The 21,050-nt window shown below is 42.4% G+C and overlaps 1 protein-coding gene across 7 annotated transcripts in view; it reads right to left on the bottom strand.

Annotated features, from left to right (window-relative positions):
* LTBP1 (latent transforming growth factor beta binding protein 1) overlaps positions 1 to 21,050 on the bottom strand; it is a 406,918-nt gene that overhangs the window by 171,854 nt on the left and 214,014 nt on the right. For all 7 annotated transcript variants that reach the window (XM_047068909.1, XM_047068908.1, XM_047068911.1 and 4 more), the window contains one exon: positions 1,678 to 1,780. In XM_047068909.1, the coding sequence (XP_046924865.1) occupies positions 1,678 to 1,780 (103 nt within the window). The remainder of the gene's footprint in view (positions 1 to 1,677; positions 1,781 to 21,050) is intronic.

Genomic DNA, 21,050 nt, shown 5'->3' on the forward strand with positions numbered 1-21,050 from the left:
ATGAAATAAACAAAAGTTTAGGCATCAAAAGATTTAGAGAACAGGTAAGTTTCAGAGACAAGGAGGTCCAAATGAGAGACAATGAGACAATTATTTGTAACCAATTATAATGATCATAGAACAAATAGTACATAAGTCACACCTGTAGAGCAGTGATTCCAAGATGACAGATTCTAGACTGAACATAGGTGTGAAAGGCAGATGAGAATATCAAATCAACTTAAGAAGAGTAAATAAAAATTATCCAATTGAAGCAAATGAGAAATTTCTTGCAACATGAAGTATAAAAACCTACTATAAAAATCTTCAGTTACAGCAGGCAAAGGAAGATAATGGAGGAAAAATATCACTTGCTTTCTTGGGGAAAATGTGATGAGTTAAGTGTATTACAAAAAACAAGTTACTTCTGTCTTTCAAAAAAATCTCTATTAGAAATCAGCCAAAGTTAATGCTACGTTCAAAAACTAAAAATAGGGGCACCTGGGTGGCTCAGTTGGTTAAACATCTGACTCCGGTCAGGTCATGATCTCACCATTCATGAGTTTGAGCCCTGTGTCGGGCTCTGTGCTAACAGCTTGGAGCCTGAAGCCTGCTTCAGATTCTGGGTCTCCCTTTCTCTCTGTCCCTCCCCTGTGTGTGCGCACTCTCTCGCTCTCTCTCTCTCTCTCTCTCTCGCTCTCTCTCTCTCTCTCTCAAAAATAAATACACATTAAAAAAATTTTTTTAACTAAAAATACTGGCATAATTGGGAAAAAAGTAACAGAGGGACATAAACCTGGATTTATTCAAATCAATAGGTTCTAAAAACTACGATTTATAGACTAACCAGAAGATGGGGTATCAGTGTAGATTCATGTCACAGAGAACTGTGATGGTATAAAAGTGGTGACTAAGAAAAGGCAGGGAAAGTACTGTGTTCTAGAGACTGTAGACCTGTCTTGTCCAGATCAGCAACCAATCATTTCTCCATTTTAGCCTTTTTTCAGTGAAATCTGAACATTTATGGTATACCAAATGGCTGTTGTGGCTATTGATAAAAGTTTTGATAAAAATTGATAAAAATTTCACTTAAGGAATTTAACCTAAGGAACAGCAGCTTCATTAATTTTTTGTCAGTTTTTGAAACACGAATTTTAATTTTTTTTTTAACGTTTATTTATTTTTGAGACAGAGAGAGACAGAGCATGAACGGGGGAGGGTTACAGAGCGGGAGACACAGAATCTGAAACAGGCTCCAGGCTCTGAGCTGTCAGCACAGAGCCCGACGCGGGGCTCGAATTCATGGACCGCGAGATCATGACCTGAGCTGAAGTCGGCCGCTTAACCGACTGAGCCACCCAGGCGCCCGAAACACTTATGAATTTTAAAGACAGCTTCTTTTCTCTTTGCCTGAGGAAAAAGAACCTCGTTTAGCTTACTGCTTTCTTAAAATGTTTTTTTAGAAATAAGTGATCAAACTGGAGAAGGCAACTGATACCTGCTTTTTACAACACAGAATTGACAGTAAAGCTTTCGTGGACCAGCAGCAAGGTTTCCGGACGTGCAAATTGCAGCACTATGTTCTACAATTCTCTAAGAGTTCTTTGAAAGTCGAAGGCTGTCTCACCAATGAACAGTTATCGTAAGGAAAGCGATACGCTACATTAACCTTCAAAGGAATAATGAAACGTCACTTACACGGCTTCTTGGGGCATTTCTGGCATTTGTTAAAGCCCCACGAGGTACCCACAGTTCCACAGCAATCCTCCTGCTTCGAAAGGCCAGGGAGCGCCTTGCCACACTGCAGTGATGAGATGTGAAATTCGAAGGTTAATTGAGTGCAGGATGTCCCAGCTCTAGAACACTGCTGTGCTTCACCGTCACATTATAAAACAGTTCCCTTCTTATCGACACAATTAGAGAGGGGAAAAGAAAAAAAAAAAAAACACACACAAAAAAACTCAAACTTTGAACCAAAACACCAGAACAGAATCCATACAACACTAATGAACAAGCATATTTCTAAGAGCTTCTTGGCATTTTAGAGTCTTACGAGAATCTGTCACTGCTCAGAGCACTTTATAAAATGCCTATTTCCAATGCTACCTCCCCCACCCCCACCCCCCGCTTGATTTTCCTTTGAGAAGAACCTCAACTCAAAGTTCAACATAAACTTTTAAAATTTAGTTTAACTGTCTGTTGGAACCTCTGGTGTGGATCATTGGGAAGCAGAGCTCTGAGGGTGTGGCATGTGTGCAAACGCGGAAAATATGGCACAGGTCCCATCTACAAGAGTCTTCGGGGCTTCCTATAATACCAAGCCTTGGCAGGAAAGGACAGTACGAGAAATGATCATTGGCTGTGCCAGATCAGCTTTGGCAGAGATGAAAGCTCCAGACAGCCAAGTGGTCTGACCCAGGGAGGTCAGCCAAGCAAGAAAGGTGCTGGCAGGTTTCAGCAAGGACAGTAGGTAGAAGAGCAGGGCTAGAGTTGTCAAATATAAAGACGCATCTCATCTCCTGGTTAATCACACGATGTCTGAAGAGCCTGAGAGGCAAGGGTTGGAAGTCAGACCAACCCAATGGGGTCAGGAAGGGCCAAGGCAAACAGATCCTACTCTCTGTACCCATTCTGAGGCCACTCAGGCAAGAAGGGCAACCTGGCTCTCCACCGATACTCTGCAGGCTAAGCCCAGACCCCGCATCTGAGAAGTTACTCTGCCTTCCTCTGCCTCAACCTCTAAAAAGTCCTCCCGACGGGTTCCAGTGTCATTTTTCTGAAAACGAATCTGATGACATCACTCTACTGATTCAAACCCCTAAATGACTCCCACAGTCTGAAGATTGCAAACTCCCTGGGATGGTACACAAGGGTCCTCCCTACCCTGCCTCAGAGCATACAACTTTCTCTGTGTCCCCCTGTACCTCCCCACATCTAGCCTTCAGACACCCTAAAAGATTGTTTATTTTATGAACAAATGTCTTTCCAAGAGCAGTTTCCTTTCCTTGGCATATACCCTATAGCCATCCTTTTCCCTTTGGCTGGAGAACCTTTACCGTGACCCACAGCTCTGAAGAACCGGCACCATGGCTGGAGAACCTTTACCGTGACCCACAGCTCTGAAGAACCGGCACCATGAAGCATCCAGTCTCCTCAGTTTCAGCGAGCGCCTCCTCTCTCCATACCCCACAGCACATCCCACACGGCTCCACTGCCTCCGCTATGCTTGTGAATTAAACACAGATGTATATTACGTCTCTTTATACCCCAGTACGCAGTGCCCATGCTCGATCACTTCTGAGGGATGGAAGGTGCAAGCAATCTAAGGAACTATCAAACAACCTAGCTACAGGCCACCAAGCAGTGGCTCTCTGCAGACCAAGAAAAGTTAGCAGTTGCACCCAGGCTGGTTGAGCACAACATGGTGACAAGAACGTCCGGGCAGGTGGCGGCCCTCAGAAGGGCAGTGGATCGCAGACACCATTCACTCAGCAGACTTCTGGGTCCAGGCAGATAGCATTCTGCTCTAAGTGACTCTAAGGCTCTAAGTGACTACTTGTTCGAATTGTAAAACCAAACCAGGGAAGGCCTGGCACAGGGAATGATAGTGTTCAAGTCCTCAGGCTTCTGTGGTTTTTTAGGGATTTCAACAGGATGTTATGTGCTCTCAACAGCAGTCAATGATGGGGGTTGGGGTGAGGGAAGGGCAGGGAGATGGCAGTGGGGGGGGGGGGGGAGGCGGGAAGGGGGGCGGGGAGGGTGGAGTGAACACTCCAACAAAGGAGAACATGACAGAAGAGAAGCAACCATGACTGGATTCGGGTAGTTTCCAGACTCCTTCAGCTCAGTCACAGGAAGCTTACATCCAGAAATGTTTATTTCCAGTTTTATCAAAGAGGTTTATGTGAGACACCAGTGTGCTTCGGATATGGATCATTCTTGCACCAGACTCTCCAGGCTCTTCCCTTTAATCAGGCAGAACTTTCAGCACTTGCTGATTTTATATGCGCAAAATTTTAGCAGCAGTTAAAATCCAATTTTCACCTCAGATTCCTAGAATGTTTTATTTGGTAGGGTAAAAATAAATTCCCTCTCTCTCTCTCTCCTCTCTTTCTCTCTAACAGGCTTCAGAAAAGGTACGAGGTTTTCATTACAGGATTCGGGCTGCTTTATCCCATGGCTTTGTTTTTGCAGGTCCACAGCCAAAAGCAGCACAAACCATCCAAATCGATTAAATAAATGACGGTGTAGGTGGTACCACAAAACCGTGTGTTCCTCTCAAAATTGGGTCTACACAGGATAATAACAGGCTGCAAGGGATGAAGTCAGGCTTACAGCAAGGCACAAAGTCTCACACATGCCTCTTGAGGTAGTTAATTATGAAGAGGCTTCAACGTGAGCCAGAAACAAGGCCTGAGAGACCTTTGAGGCCACAGGCAAGGCTGTCACACAGGAGACTACCCAACACTGTGAGGTCTTATTTGGATGGAGGAAGCGCCTAGAGGAAAAGAAGGAGGAAGCGGATGCTCTCTCCTCCACAGTGAAGGTCACATTGGAGAGAATTACGTAGAATAGGATGAGGTTTGCATTCAGAATGTTCTTCTCTTAGAGTGGTAGACTCTGCTTCTTCGTGAGACACCATCCCAAGGACCCATGACTGGCTCTGCCGAACTGCGTTTTCATGCCCAGACTGAGGTGATTTTTACAAGTGAAAAACACAAATGGAATTTCTCCTATGTGACTCACTCACCACATTTTCAGAGAAAGCCCGTCTCTCATTTCAAGGCGTATCTTATGTGTGAGGAATCCAGAAGAAACGTGCTAAAAAATTTACAACCAATATTTAGCCATTTCAAGCCAGAAAGAAAAATCTATCCTGTCAAATGAGCATCGAGCTGCAGCTCCTCAAAAAGCTCACCACCTCAGGTTGCACACTGGGGGGACACAGAAGTCCACACGTCCATGCCAGCATTCAGCAAATGCACAACCCACCTAGAGCAAGCAAGCAGAACAATGCCGGGTCTGGCAACCAGGTCCTGTGGGCATCCAGTGAAGAAAGGAGAGTAAGACTATGTCCGACCGTGATGGCACAGTACAGATATGTTAAAGAAGGCTAGCTGCGTGATGAAGGTATTAGTAGGACTAAAGAGCGGACTTATGTCATTCAGGAGGAAACCTTTTCAACAGCAAATGCTCCTCAACAACAGAAGATGCTGACATCTTCACTGGGAGCAGAAGCTGGAGGACCATCTGCCAGGAATGCCCAGGATTCAAAGCAGATGGCTTCAATGGTTTCTGCCAGGGCGAGGGTTCTGTGTTCGATACATACTGACAGGTCGTACGACGTGATTTAGGAAATACAAATTACTAGACACTAAAGCCAACCTGGAGGACTTCTGTTGCTCTCATGTCTACCTCAGGAGTGTGTCTGGGTGGGTGCACTCCTAACCATCTCTTCTGTCTCACCTCCTTCCTCATATCAGTAGCTCCAGAGACGCTCACCGCAGGCAGAGCTTCCTTCTACGAGACTTATGCAAACAAGACAGAAAAGAGAAGAACAAACAGACCTACTACCAGCCCCACTTCACCAGTGCACTGACCATGGTTCTTAGAAGAGTGAGTGCAAGAAAATAATTCACTGACCTTTCCTACCTTCCTGTGTTACTAGAACGTCCGAGAAAGTAAAGCTATGCAAGAATCATTACGATTATTCCATGAATACCCATGTTTTAACTTTTACAACACAAAATTATTGCAAGCAATGGTGCAAAAACCTTTAATTTTTAAATTAGTTGCTAAGAATAAACAGATTGTGGGATCATGTACTTTTTAGAATCTTGACCTAGTTGAGAACACTTCTGACTTCAACTCAGTTTTGAGGTACTACCGTGGCGCTTTCCTGACATTCAAGTTAAGCTGTGATTGCATTTTTTACATCCCCCTATAAATATATGAGCAGGAATGACAGTTCAAAACTTAGCATTTGGCAACCAAGGCCCATAATTTTTGTCACCTAAAAACTCACCACTGGAAATGTTCTAGAGATGAACAATAATTTAAAGAGATTATGATAAATATTGGAGTGTGGTTTCATAAGATCTCATTTTCCCATGTTAAAATTACTAGTACCTATAATATCCTCGTTCTAAGAGTGTTGGCTGTGTTGTGCCAGGTTCTGGGTTAGGAAGGTCCAGTAGGGAGTAAAAGAAGAGAGTGCTGGGCTGTAGTCAGTAAACCTGGCTAAATTCCTACTCTCTTGTGAGTAGAGATGTCCACCAGATTGTCCAGCCTCTCTGGGCTGGTAATGGGACAGTGGGACAATAATCCCAACTACAAAGGACTGTGGTGAGATCAAACGATGCATGTCCAAAAAGGGCCGCCCTATCCCTTCTGCCCCTCTATGGGGATTAGAAAAATGTGACCCTTAAGATGTGGTCTGCATCAGGACACAGCGCTCAGTAAACAGAGCATCGGCTGGATCCCCATCTGCCCTCTCAGCTGAGTCTCGTGTGAGTACAACCCATAAAATGTTCAAATGCTGACCATGTGTTAGCCTGTTATCATAAATTTGTTAAAGGCGTTCAGATATTTCAGTAGTAAAAGGGCCACTCCACAAAGATGGCCACCATGTCAGGGCCACTACTTAGCCTTCCTATTAAAGAAAGACATTTAAGGGGCACCTGGGTGGCTCAGTCAGTTCAGCATCTGACTCTTGGTTTTGACTCAGGTCATGATCTCAAGGTTCGTGAGTCTGAGCCCTGCATCGGGCTCCTTGCTGACAGTGCGGAACCTGCTTGGGATTCTTTCTCTCCCTTCTCTCTCGCCCCTCCCCGACTTGTGCTTGCTCGCTCTCTCAAAATAAACTTAAAAAAATTTTAAGACATTTAAAAACAATAATATCAAAATACTCTTAAGAATTACCCCTATTACATCTATAGAACTCATTTTACTTTGTTATCAGGAACCATTGCATACTGATGCATAAAGTACTGAGTTTAAACAAAGAACGTTTCCTCAAAGAGAAAAAGGCACTGGAGCCAAAGACACAAACAGAACTTAAAATGTTAAAGTAATGCAGATTTTTAAGATTCACTGAAGTAAAACATGAAAGAACAGAGAAGGCTGACTCACTGCAGCTCCTGCAAGAGTGCTGCAGGGCTGTGTCGGGCAGGGGCTCAAACAGGCGGTGACTCAACGGCTGGACTGGAGAGCCAGATTCCAAAGAGATGGAACAGCGCTGGCTAAGCCCAAGACTGACCACCAACTGGGAGAGGACCCAGGCACAGGTGGGTGGGAGGCGAAGGGCAGAGGAAGGCAGGCCAAGGACGAAGGAACAGAGACAGTGGGTGGGGAAAGTCAGAGAATGAGGTAGAGCTAAGCCATGGAGAGTTTTCCAAATCGGGGATTTCATTTGTAGTTAGATAGCAAAATTAATCAGGAGAGAGGGAAAAGGAAACAGCATAGTTCATTTTCCCAAAGCAAAATGTTTTGGATGGTGTCCACTGAAATATTTGGCATCTTTGAAGTAATGGCAAACACAGAAATATTGATAAAGAGGAAGAAAAAGGGGGAAAAGATTGTTTTTATGAAAGTACAGTTTTCCACATCTGATACTTCCTCTCAAGAGTAAAAGAGAATTAAAAGCAAAGAGTATATCATTTATGGGGGAAAAAAATGAAGAAATTACATTTAAGGTCAACATGAACAGTTATCAGAGGACCAAAAAACCCAAAATTGGCTAATTATTAAAAGCCCATTAGCTATACTACTCCTCAAAGAAAGAGTAGAAGGGAGGTTTTAAGTTAAGCACAGAACCAGATCTCTCCCCAACAAATGCTATCCCCAACAAAAGATGTCCTACCACAAAGCAAATACCCAGGCATCTCCAGGTCCATTAGAATCAGGGCTATCTGAATGTGAAACTGATCTTTCCACACAATCACCTTCCCTGTGGACCAAATGAGAAGTAGTGTAATAAAGATGACCCATAACTGAGTAAATGGTAAGAGCATATCTTCTGATGTTGGATCAAGACGGGTCCTCACTTTACCAATTAACCATGTATTTTACTATGGGCAAAACATTCAAACTCTATAAAACGTAACTAAAAATGCCCATTTCCAGAGAGCTCTCAAGAGGACTGAGACAATACGTATAAGACAGTCAGATAGCCAACATGTACCAGGCTCACAATCAATATTAGACCCTTTTGCCCAGGCCCCTCACCTAGAAACTTGGGTTTATTTAACAAAGGACTAAGTAACCCAACAATTATTCAGTATCCCACATGCCAGATTCAATTTGTCAAGAAAGGATACATGAAGTAATTTAGATATAGAAATATGAAAAGAGGGGCACCTGGGTAGCGTCAGTTGAGCATTTGACTTTGGCTCAGGTCATAATCTCGTGGTCCATGGGTTTGAGTTCCACATTGGGGTCTGTGCTGACAGCTCAGGCCTGGAGCCTGACATTCTGTGTCTCCTTCTTTCTCTGCCCCTCCTCTGCTCATACTCTGTCTCTCTCTCTCTCTCTCCCAAAAATAAATAAACACTTTAAAAATTTTTTTAAGAAATATGAAAAGAAAAAGAAGGTAGGGGCGCCTGGGTGGCGCAGTCGGTTAAGCGTCCGACTTCAGCCAGGTCACGATCTCGCGCTCCGTGAGTTCGAGCCCCGCGTCGGGCTCTGGGCTGATGGCTCAGAGCCTGGAGCCTGTTTCCGATTCTGTGTCTCCCTCTCTCTCTGCCCCTCGCCCGTTCATGCTCTGTCTCTCTCTGTCGCAAAAATAAATAAACGTTGAAAAAAAAAAATTAAAAAAAAAAAAAGAAAAAGAAGGTATTATGCTTTTCCTAAAAATGTTCAGGTTTTCACAAAAGTGCTCAGGCTAGTGAAAAGTGCTCAGAGAATTAATGCTGTGGAAAGATGTGTAATCATGTGGATTTCATTTTAATTCTCCTCGAGAAACACAACGTGATGTCACTGAATGACAATAATTCAACCAGTTAATATCAATGTTCAAGCAGCAAATTTCACTTTGGGGACATCCAGATCTTTTTGGTCACCCACCACGTCTTGGTAAGAAGACCAAGTCCACGAAGCAAAAATAACAGAGCCCACTCTGCACCTCTTGCCCACGAGCAGCCATGGCTTAATCATAAAACCCTGCAGAACGTGGTACTCACTAAGACAGGTCCCAGGAAACACAGCTGTCTTTTCACGCTAAGCTAGTGTTACAGACGGAATGTGTGCCTCATCCCCCAAATCCCTATGTTGAAGCATTGACCTCGAACGTGATGGTAAAGAGAGCAGGGCCTTTGGGAAGTAATTAGGTTTAGATGAAGTCATAAGAGTGTGGCTCCCGGGTGGGATTAGTGTACTTACAAGGAAGGGAATAAAGACCACAGCATAAACCACTGACTGACTGACGGGGACACACACACTCTCACTCTCTCTCTCTCTCTTTCTCTCTCTCTCTCTCTGTCATGTGAGCACATCAAGAAAGTGGGTGTCTGAAAACAGGAAAAGAGTTCCACCAGGAACTTAATCTGTGAGCACCCTGATCTCAGATTTCCTATCTCCCAAACTGCAGAAAGTAAGTTTGGATAGCTTAAGCTACCCAGACTATGGTATTTTGCTATGGCAGCCTGAGCCTACTTACACAGACAGCAATGGTTCCTTGTGAACACCCCGGGACCACAAGAGATGGGCTAAGCCAGGATGGAATAGTAGAAAGAACACTGGAGTAGCAACCAGAAAGGCTCAGTTTCAGTCCTCACCAACCAGAGATACGAGATGTGAAGCAACTAATTCACTTCTCTAGACTTTAGCTTCCTCATCAATAAAGTTTTAAGTACAGACTAATTACTAATACTCATTGATGTGCCTAAATTCTATGATTTTACAAAGGCTCCAGTGCAGGGGTAGAAGATAACTGGAGGTTGTAAGTGGAATGGTTTCCTGTGTCAGGGAAATCCTATAAAGGGCAAGGTTCCTTAAATGTCTCCTGCCTGCCGGACTGATACAGTACATTCCATGATGATGCAGACTTCCTAGGCCTAGCATCACACCCTTACCTAGATCAGTGTGATCAGTGATACTAGGATGGGCCTCCTCTTCTTGACCCTACCCTCCCAGCTCACCCCTTTTCTGCTAATCAGTGCTCACAAAAAAGCAGCTCTATCTTCCTGAAAACAGTCATGGCTTTTCAACAGCCACTTTCTAGATTAATTATAATGAATCATATATGATTATCAAATAGGCAAACTATCAGAAATTATTCAAGATGGTCATGGAAATGCAAATTTTGCCTATCCTGAGCTGGGACCCATTGTAAGGTCACATTGTGATTGATCAACCTACACGGCATGGTGTCCCATAAATTACTCCAAGCATGCATTTGACACGTTCACCCCCACCCAGACCCAGAAAAATTTATCCCAACATTCTGGTACAAACTGAGGTTTTCTGGCAAACAGAAGCTATACCCTCAGTACTCTATATCTGGTTGAAGAATGGGAATCCCTTTTTTGGAAATCTTGGACTTCTTTTCATAAGAACCAGAATGAGGTCCCTTATGGGAAAAGTTCCAAGTACACACAATGGGGTGGATGAATCCAAACTTCTATCACAGCTCTTTATTCCTATCATCAATCTTTTCGCTATGATATAAACATATCTCCACTCCGGCAAAGTGACTTCTGTCCGTCTTCTGACTAAAACGGTGTTCTTATGGCCTCTGGGCCAACCATGGCTCCAAACTAAACTGGAAAACCTCAGGAGAGCTCTTCAATGTCCATGCACTAGAACATTAAATATGTTTATTTCTATGCGCCAGTAAGAAAGAGGGTCCAAATATCTAAGCCTATCATTAATGCAACTAGAGCAACATATTTGATCAACTTGTCCTAAGGCCTGTTGTCATAAAGGGGAATATTGTACGACACAGCACTGGCGGGGTAACAGGCATTGTCTCATAAGAAGAGGAAAGCGCTTAAATACTTCCAGATTTTTTAAAGAACTTGTAAAAAATTTGCTTTGGCTTGAGCAGAACATTCTTTATAAGCAAGGTTTTTTTTTGCTTTTTTTTTTTTTAATCCACCCAGCTTTCTTTTATTAGAGTAATTAAAACAATGTTAGGCATTTGGGGTATCTGATACAACCATAATCCTCTGATATTTCAGGCTATTGATTTTACAAAATATCTACTATGACTAGGGCATTAACTGCTGGAAACGTATCCACGTTGATTTCTGACAGTGTATTTGTTTAAAGCCCGCTGAAGCCAAACCATAGGCTTCAAGGAATTCCAGACAACTACTTTAGTTTATGAAATGATATTTTAAAAGTTACGCTAAGGCAAAAATGGTTTTAAAAAGTAACATACAAAGGGGAAAAAAAATTCTTAAGCATGAAACTTACGATTCTACTTGACATCTTTTCTAAAGAAACAATTAAATTTGGGCTATTTTCTCCATCTCTACAATGATTTAATAAGCATTTCATCAGTTGTGATATATGTGTGTTGCTATTTTTACACCGTAAAAAGAATAAGTATTGTCATGATTATATTCTGACATCATAATTCCCGTTACCCTGTCCTTACAGCAAAACAACACAAATCACATCATAAATCCTAGCATTAGATGGTGAGAACATGAAATTTATTCAAAGTTCCATTACCGAGGATGTGACTAAAAAGACAGACTCATGCTCAGGAGGAAATCAAGATGGGCATACAGGCAGGGTTGTTATTACTATGGCAACTGGATCACTCCCAAAATGATGAACATAAAGGCTTCTTTCCCCAATGCTTATTTCTACAACTGTATTGAAGGAAATTTTCTATATTAAGCTCCGGTGCTTCTCAGTTTCTTTTCTTTTCTTTCCTTTTCTTTTCTACGTAGAGATACTGCAAGGAACAAAAAACATTTCAGGCCTCATACCGCTGTGTAAATTGCAACACGTGCCTCATCTGGTTAAGCTTTCAGTTTTTCTGTGTTTTATCCAAGTACACAGAACTCAACACTAATAATTACCTGTGGTTTGGTTGCAAATAGTGTAGAAAAACCGAACGCCACAAATCATATTAATAGGTTTCTTGAGTTCCCCGGGAGCAGGAAACCAGGTCTGTCTTGACCACATTCTGCCACTTGTGGCAGGAACATTCACTGCTCACCAAAGAACCACTTGTCCCAGCTTCCCGGCATGTGCCAGCTTCCTAACTGCATCGGTCAGCTCCGACTACTGTAACAAAATATCACAGACCGGGGGGCTTGAAGAACAGACATCCATTTTCTCTCCGTTCTGCTTAAAATGCAAGATCAGAGCACCATCACCGTCAGCTCTAGTGAGGTCTTTCTTCCTGGCTTGCAGGACGCTGCCATCTTGCTGTGTCCACACAGGGCAGAGAGAGTGAGCTCTCAGGGGTCACTTCTTAGACGGACACAAATCCTATCACATCAAGGCCCCACCCTTACAAACTCATTTCATCTTAATTACCTCCTTATTGACTCTATCTCCAAATATAGTCACACTGGAGATTAAGGTTTCAACATATGTTTTGGGAGGGCCACGATGGAGTCCATAGCCCTGACAGGCGGGGCCAAGTGACTCACTCTGAACAAGGGTTGTGGGAAAAGCAATGTCCCTTGCAGCACCTCTCTCCCCCTGCTATAGGAATTAAAGAGGCCACATATTCCAGATAGCACAGTCTTAACACAGTGGAAACCCATCAGCCTGACAGAGAGCGATGGCACAGAGCTCCTGGCTTACCCCTTACACACCTAGCACAAGCAAAATGCAAGCTTTTGTCATGTTAATTTATTACTACAGCACAATCTATTCTGCCGCCAGCACTGAGCTCAATTCCTAAATGGCCCTGCCCTCATGAAAAGCATAGCCTTGTGGGGAAAAGAGGTTCATAATCAACAATTTTGAGATAATTAAATTCAAAATGGTCTGACTGGATTCCAAATGCAGTAAGTAGAGTTCAGACAGAAGACAGTACATGTGGGTGAAGGACTTCAGAAGACTTTTTGGAGGTACCAATACAGGCTGGATTTGAGAAATCACTGTAGGTCCTTTTTTTTTTTTAAAGTTTCTTTATTTAGAGAGCACGAGAGGGCAAGCAGGGGAGGGGCAGAGAGGGAGAGACAGAGAATCCCAAGCAGGGATTGTCAGCTCAGAGCCCAATATGGGGCTTGAAATCATGAACCGTGAGATCACGACCTGAGATGAAATCAAGAGTCAGACACTTAACCGACTGAGCCACCCAAGCGTCCCTAGTAGGTCTTGACGTATCTCATTTTTGTGCAGTTTGCTCTGTCCATAGGCCCTGTGCATATGTAACTATTGGTGGCACATAAGATGGAAAAGAAGAAAGATGTCAAACTTACCAGTCAGAGGACTGCAGGGCTAAAAGTGGCCTTGGTAGTCTTCTCAGGCAAACCAGTTATTTGAAAAATGAAAAAAAAACACACAAAAAAACAAACAAAAAAAAAAAAAAAAAACTGAGGGCCAGAGAGACAGGGAGCTTGCAAAAACGGAAAAAGATTATGGACATGGAAACATCACCTCCATCTCTGAGTCTCAGGCTTCACATAAGTAAATGTGAGACAAGAATACCAACTTTTCCCTATTTTAAAGGTCAAGTAAGGTCATAAATGTCAGTGTTCTCTATCAGCTATCAGTTTTATAAAAACACAGCATCTTACCAGGATGCCTGCCCCTAAGCCACAGAATGTTCAAACCATTTTCTTAACAGCTCCATTAAGGCCTGCACATTCTAAACCAGACCTCTTCAAAGTGTCATCTTGAAAGCATTGCTGTTTTTGTTCAAAATATTTAGAACTCCTCTGCGTGGATTTCAGAATTCTTTTCAGGGTTGAAGACATGCTACTTCAAATATCCAATGGTACAAATCCTTGCTTTCTGGAGGCTGAACTGACCCCTGGAAGCCTTCAAGCCACTGAGAATATAGCAAATGAGGGAGCTGCACAAGATCACAGACAGACTAATTTTCTCATGCAGCTCCATTAACTAGTTCTGAAAAATCCCTTCGAAACGGAAATTTCCAATCTGTTGGCCCAACAGCCATTGCTAGAATAAATGCACAGTCTCATAAAAGGGCCTCACTGAAAAGAATATTCCATTTGACACACTGATATGTAAATTTTTTGATTCACAAAAGAAGACAAGAGGAGAAAGAAAAAATGGAAGGATGAGAAAGAAAAAGAAACCTGTACTGTCCTCAATGTGGGAGAAGGGGCAGGGCAGGGCGATGGAGTCATTGTCATCTCTCAACATAGGGCAGTGTTGCTTTTTCTCCACAAATTTATGGGTCAGATTCCAGAGGACTGGGGTTTATTTTGGTTTTTCTGTACGTGTGTGTGTGTGTGTGTGTGTGTGTGTGTGTGTGTGTGTGTAAGTAAACCAGAATGATTCTACTTTGTTTTAGCAAATCTCAATTCTAAGGGACTATGTTGGCAAGGCCAAGAAACAACAGACCCAAGAATACCAGCTGAGTCTTTAAACATTTTTGTAATGTATACAGCCTAAGTCAAACATCAATTCAAACCTTGGGCATTTTAATTTATTTATTTTTGAAAGAGACAGTGAGTGTAAGTGGGGGAGGGGCAGAGAGAGAGGGACAGAAGATTTGAAGTGGGCTCCCTGCTGACAGCAGAGAGCTTGACATGGGGCTCAAACCCATGAACTGTGCGACCATGACCTGAACCAAAGTGAGACGCTTAACCAACTGAGCCACCGAGGAGCTCCAAACCTTGGGCTCTTAAAACTACTTCCGGCATATTGTCATCTTCAAATGGAATGACCACAAAATCATATCACTTTGCCAAATTCAGAAGTGACATAACATGCTTCCAGTCCAAACTGCCCTATAATTAATCTCAAGGCCTGTTCCTCAGCAAAAACAGGAATCTAATTATTAATAGGGGTATTATTTGAGTGAGCCCTAGAGGCATAAAACATGGAAATTTGATATTTCCAGTCATGATAAAGGCACTGTCACTGCCAATAAAATGAAAAACATCTGAGAGGAGGTGCTTGAGGAGGACCAAGAAAGCATAAACTTGGCTATTAAAGAGATTAGGGTGGGGGAACAGCCAAAGCTGACGTGCATAGGTGCAGACATTGGCCTAGGTAAAGACCGGTATCAGGCAGTAGGAAGGGTAATGCGTCTAGGTCATCATCCATTCTCTCGAGTGGCCTACCTCAGTTCTAAGAATCTATATTTTGATTATCCTAATGTCTTAGTCCCACATTCCCCAAGTAAAGCTAGCAGTTTCCCTGGCCACTGGCAGAAGCCCAGAGACATGCAGACATTCTCTTTCACATACAGCTCCTTCTCCCTTTGGGTCTTTACTGATCTTTTAAACTCGAAGGAAGAGAGGCCCTGAACGAAGTCTGTCTGGCAAAGGCTGCTGGAACCAGACCAGCCAACACTGGAGAGCTCCAGGCACCCATCGCTGACACGTGTGTGACACCTTCGGTGATACCTCCGCAGTTGACACAGGTAAGGTTTGGCAAGGGTGGCCATTTTAGAGCCACTGGAGACAACCAGACTCACTAACACTCAATTAAATATTTCTTAGATTATGTCAAAGGAGTATTTGAGTGGGACACTGAAGAAAAACCCAGATGTCATAGGAAGTGCCTGGTGTTAATGGTTTATTCCACCTGAAGGAGGCCAAACTTCAGTAAATGCAATCAGCATACCCCATTGGGGCTCTCTGCTCACAGAGAAGGCAGATGTCTGGTAACCCTGGCCCTGCCTTTCCCACTCACTGCCCCGCAGTACTTCTGCAAGAAAATGAAGGCCAAGTTCACCAGGGACAGACCTGACCCCAAAAGCATGTGGCTGGGGAAATGGGTAAGGGGTGAGGGCCACATACACACCTGTACCCAATGCTGACCCAGTTCTCCTTCCCACATAAGGGATGATATGTAAGTGACAGGCCAAGCGTCTTTGGTAAAATGTCTTATAGTTATTCCTTCTTAAACGTTTTACTTATTTTTTGAGAGAGAGAGAGAGAGAGAGAGAGAGAGAGAGAGAGAAGCAGAGAGACAGGGGGACAGAGGATCTGAAGCAGGCTCTGCACTGTCAGCCAAGAGCCTGAGATGGGGCTCGAACTCAACAAGCCAGGAGATCATGACCTGAGCTGAAGTCAGACATTCAACCTACTGAGCCAACCAGGCACTCCTAGTTATTCCTTCTTTAGAAGTCTCATCGATTTATGTAGCTTGTAGACTCAGTTTAGGGAAATAGCCAATGTGAAGAGTGTAACAATGACTCTAGCATCACCCCTGTCAGAATATCCTAAACCACGTCTTTTACCCTACTTTTAGGCCTCATCCTCGCAATGCTCTTAGGTCACAGCAGAGGGGACTTTGTAGAAATTAAAGAAGAGGTTTCTAAGCAGAACATACTCTCCCAGCTCCTTTAATTGAGCCCTGAATTCTCATCCTCACTGTGAACAGATTTGCAAAGTCTACAGTCGGTCTGTAGTATCAATCCACATCAGTATCTATCCATATGTATCTTTTCTGCCTTGTGGAACTGACAGGCCAAGCATCTGCTTCCCTACTTTCTCACTGGCTGTTGTGTGGTAGAAACCAAGAAATATTCTTCAAAGTCCTGTCACAGAAAATTGAGCCTTTAAAAATTTTTTTTTTAATATTTATTTTTGCAAGAGAGAGAGAGAGAGACAGAGCATGAACAGGGGAGGAGGAGATAGAGAGGGAGATACAGAATCCGAAGCAGGTTCTAGGCTCCAAGCTATCAGTACAGAGCTGGACGCAGAACTTGAACTCACGAACTGCGAGAACATGACCTCGGCCGAAGTTGGATGCTTAACCGATTGAGCCACCCAGGTGCCCCGAGACTTTTTAAAAAAAGTACTTTCAGGGGCACCTGGGTGGCTCAGTCAGTTAAGCGCCTGACTCTTGATTATGGCTCAGGTCATGTTCTCATGGTTGGTGAGATCGAGTGAGCCAGGGACTGGGCTCTGTGCTGACAGCATGGAACCAGAGCCTGCTTGGGATTCTTATCCTCCCTCCCTCTCACTGTCTCTGCCCCTCTCTCCACTGGCGCTGTCTCTCACTCTCAAAAGAAATAAATAAATTAAAAAAAAAAAAAAAGAAAGAAAGATAAAAAGTACTTTCAGCCGTGTAATTAGGAGAGTTCCCACTTTGATGAGATCACAGTTTCTTGTTAATTTCTCCATGATGGTTACTTTAAAAAAAGTTTTTTTAAACAAAAGTCAAGTCCATTTGTTTGGCCCTTCAAAAATTGTGTGTGTGTGTGTGTGTGTGTGTGCGCGCGCGCGTGTGCGCGTGTGTGTATTAGGACTAAGATTTAGAGCCTGAGGATGTTATGGAATTTATCTGCCAAAGGAGACCTATCTCCAATTATATAAACTTTTTCTCCAATGGCCCATCCGGTTTCCATTTTTCCTGTCTAAAGAGAACTGTTGGAACAACTTCTAGAACCTCTAGGAGGACCCCCAAATAATTCTCAAGTCATCTTAACTCAGTTTTGCTCCTGCTCTTCTTATTTGTATGACCGGGAAGGAAAGGAAATAAAGGCTTTTCCAGTAATTTCAGGATTTCACAAGTACTGCTCTCTTCTCTCCTTAATCCACATAAGATTATTTTTTTTTTTTGTAGCGAATACATATTAGAGAATTTAAACGAAAACACAGAGTTTGTTTCTTACGGTTTTGTTTTGTTTTGTTTTGTTTTTTTAACTGTTACGGGCATTTTATGGTTGCAAGCAGGTTTGGGTGTTGCTTGAGCATCTTTATCTGTGCTAAAGCACTGTACTAAAAATATCTTTTCTGTTTAGACCTACTTCAGGTTTTCCAGTATTTCTGTTCTTCGTTAACTCAGGTGTTTATATGCGGAATTTTCTGTTCTTTTGGCATGTGCAAAAGGAAGGTCTTGAAGAATTTGGATTTTTTGTCTCGTCTTGTGCGTCTGTGTCTAATTAAGGGGCATGTTCCCACATTTAACACAGCACATGATTGCACAACCAGGCAAAGGCAGACCCAAGCATGGACATTGGACCCCAAGCCCTACCTCGTGATTCTAAACACTTCTCAGACAGGGTCTTTTCATACCATCTGGCATCATTAGGTCACTGCAAATGTTTGTTGCCAGCAACTGGGCAACAAATAAAACCTGCGTAAAACAGACACTCAAATGCCAAGTAAGTTTCAAATTTGGGTCACTATTAAGAGAACCAACTTAAAACAAAGGAAACCCTTGTACAACAGAAAAATTATACATATTCAATGTCCCTGTGATGCAAAAAGAAATTGAGGGGGTATTTTCCGAAATTTGGCCTCTCCTTAGAGATGAAAACTAGCACGGAAATGTTCACATTTCCAGCATGTGAAATAACACGAGATTTTCCTAAATATAGTTAGTAATTTTAACCATCGGAAATTGTAATTCTAACTTCATCTATACAGTGAGTAGACTTTCCAAAATGTTTTCAAATATATACAGAGAACACCCCCCCCCACATCTACTTCAGGTAGCACAGAGAGATAACTGCCAAAATTATGACTTGTTAACTGCTTCAGATTCGATTTACATTCAAGAAATCCATCCTCTTAGCCACACCATGCATTCTATTAATTTCTACTCTTTTAATACTTGAATATGAATTTAGCAATGCCTGTATCCAGCTCGATTCACACAGAAATCAATACTCTATGTGATCTAAAGAAGAAATTATTTTTAGGACTTAAAAGATGGAATATCACTTTCTCCAACAGTAAAACGATAGGCCTGATTCCTCCCCCAGCTCTACCCGCCCCCCATATCTTGTCACACTCTGTCAAGTGTGTGACATTATAAATTCCCAATCCCATTATTCCTGCTCTTTTCTCTTCATAATACAAGCCAAAGAAATGTCCCCTGTTCTCACGAATTTATCACCACTAGAGCTATTTGCTGCTCAATGAATCTTCTCCACTCATCTGGTCTCGCTCCATCTCTGAAACAGCATTAGACTTCCTGACTGATACTCAAGAACGCACCACTCTTGATGTCAGTCAAGGATGGGGCTGCTTAAAACAAAGATGTAGCTACTCATCTTCATCTTACAACCCTCCCCCAGGGTTAATCAATCATTGTGAGCATTTATCTGATTTCTGAAGCAAGGAAGTTCAGAACAGTCCAACTTATCACATCCTTTTTTTTTTTTTAAATCCCCCACAATAGCCAATAATCAAATCCTGATGCTTGATTCTTTACAAAAGCTCAGGAATTCATCTTTATTTTCAAGTTAACTTCTTAGATTGGACCCTGGTCAATTCACAAATGGACCGAAGCCAACGTCTCTTCCGTGGCCTCCTCATGTCTACCATCCCCACATCCACCCACCCCATTCTTTCCTAAGTTGAAACTTTTAAAATTACTCTCTAAAAATTCATAAAATGTATCAAAGTTACAGCTTTCGAGTTCAACTTAAAATTTGATTATTCTAAGTCTAGTAAGTTATCATTTTTCTTTTCCTCAAGAAACTTTCACATATTCTGAGACAGTCACTTGAATACCTACCTCTCAGGGTCAACAACTATTACAATTTTGTCTTAGTTGTGTATGAAATGCATTTGAAAATAAACCATAACCATCATGGCGTTTTACCCCTAAAACTTTTAACATTCATCTCTCAAGAATAAGGAATGGTCCTACATAACCCCCACATCATTATCCTACCTAAATAATAGTAATTCCAGAATATCATCTAATATCCAGCCCTATTTAGATTTCTCCAATATCCTTTGGAGCCGGGTGTTGTGTGTGTGTGTATTTCTAAGAGTTGATTAAGGTTCATATGTTACATTTGTCATTGGGTCTCATTGGTCTCTTTCTAGAAAAGTCACTCTGCTTTTCTTGTTTTCCCTCATGAGAAGATTTTTTTCTTTGAAGAAGCCAGGTTATAATATCCTACATTATGAATCTGTCTGCTGGAGGAGATATGTGTGTGATGTTTTTAGTTTGTTTCCCCTTTGCCTATGAGCTAGATAGGTTAGGTGTAAAGGCTTTATTAGATTCAGGTTAAATATTTTTGGCAAGAATACTTCAAGCATGATGTGGAAACTCCATACTGTGTCACATCAGGAGGCACATAATGTCGGTTGTCCCACTTGAAACAATTCTGAATTTGACTGCATGGTGAAGGGGGGCTTCATGAAAGTGTTACCTTGATACTAAGTCATTTATATCACACTATGCCTCAGGTATAAGGGGCTTGTTACCTGTACAAATGCATGCCAGGAATCCCAAGCTATTTCACTTCTCTGGTCTTTCCTAACACTCCCTTCTCCATTTCTTGCCATGTTCTCTTTCCTTTAATTCTTCTCCCCCACTTCTGTGGGGGCTTGCCTTCCTAACCAATCATGCATTTTCCTCTACCACTGAAGTAATTCCTGACATTCCACTATACAAAGATGCTCTGAATTTAAATACATGATCATAGCTCATGTTCAACTTTCAACCCCAAGTTTACTAACTATTAGAATGTGCCATTGACACAAAGGCAGTTTCTGCCAAATTTGTTTCGTATGTGACCTCTCATGGTAACACATAAACACAGTTACTGATAACTCTAAGGCATTCGAAGTCTCAAGAGCCAAAATCTGCAGCTAATGAGAGTGTTCCCACTAAGCAACGCAATGCACACCGAAGGAGCATTTACACAGTTGTTTCTGCAATTCATTCAAAAATCTACCTACACCACCTCGTGGAGCTTTGTTTGCAAACTAACTATAGCTAGAAAGCACACATATTTTCCAGCACCTCTGTAGGGACACGCCTTATATACTATTGACTATTTGCCAGAAATGTATTTTTTAATGTCTCGATCATCCTAATTACACAAATTACTGGACAATCATAGGCACGCAGCAACATTTCTCAGTAAGAGTGTTTTCTTGAAAACAGGTCTTATTTTGAAGCTGGGTATTAATGACTACACATGCAAAATAAATTAAGAACTGAGATCATTGTCTGGATCATTCTGACCAGAAGTCAGAAGAGTATCC

This window comes from Lynx rufus, unplaced genomic scaffold, assembly GCF_022079265.1.
Source record: "Lynx rufus isolate CCGP_SWC_20201006 ecotype Redwood Valley unplaced genomic scaffold, mLynRuf1.p SCAF_8, whole genome shotgun sequence".
NCBI classification, from domain to species: Eukaryota; Metazoa; Chordata; class Mammalia; order Carnivora; family Felidae; genus Lynx; species Lynx rufus.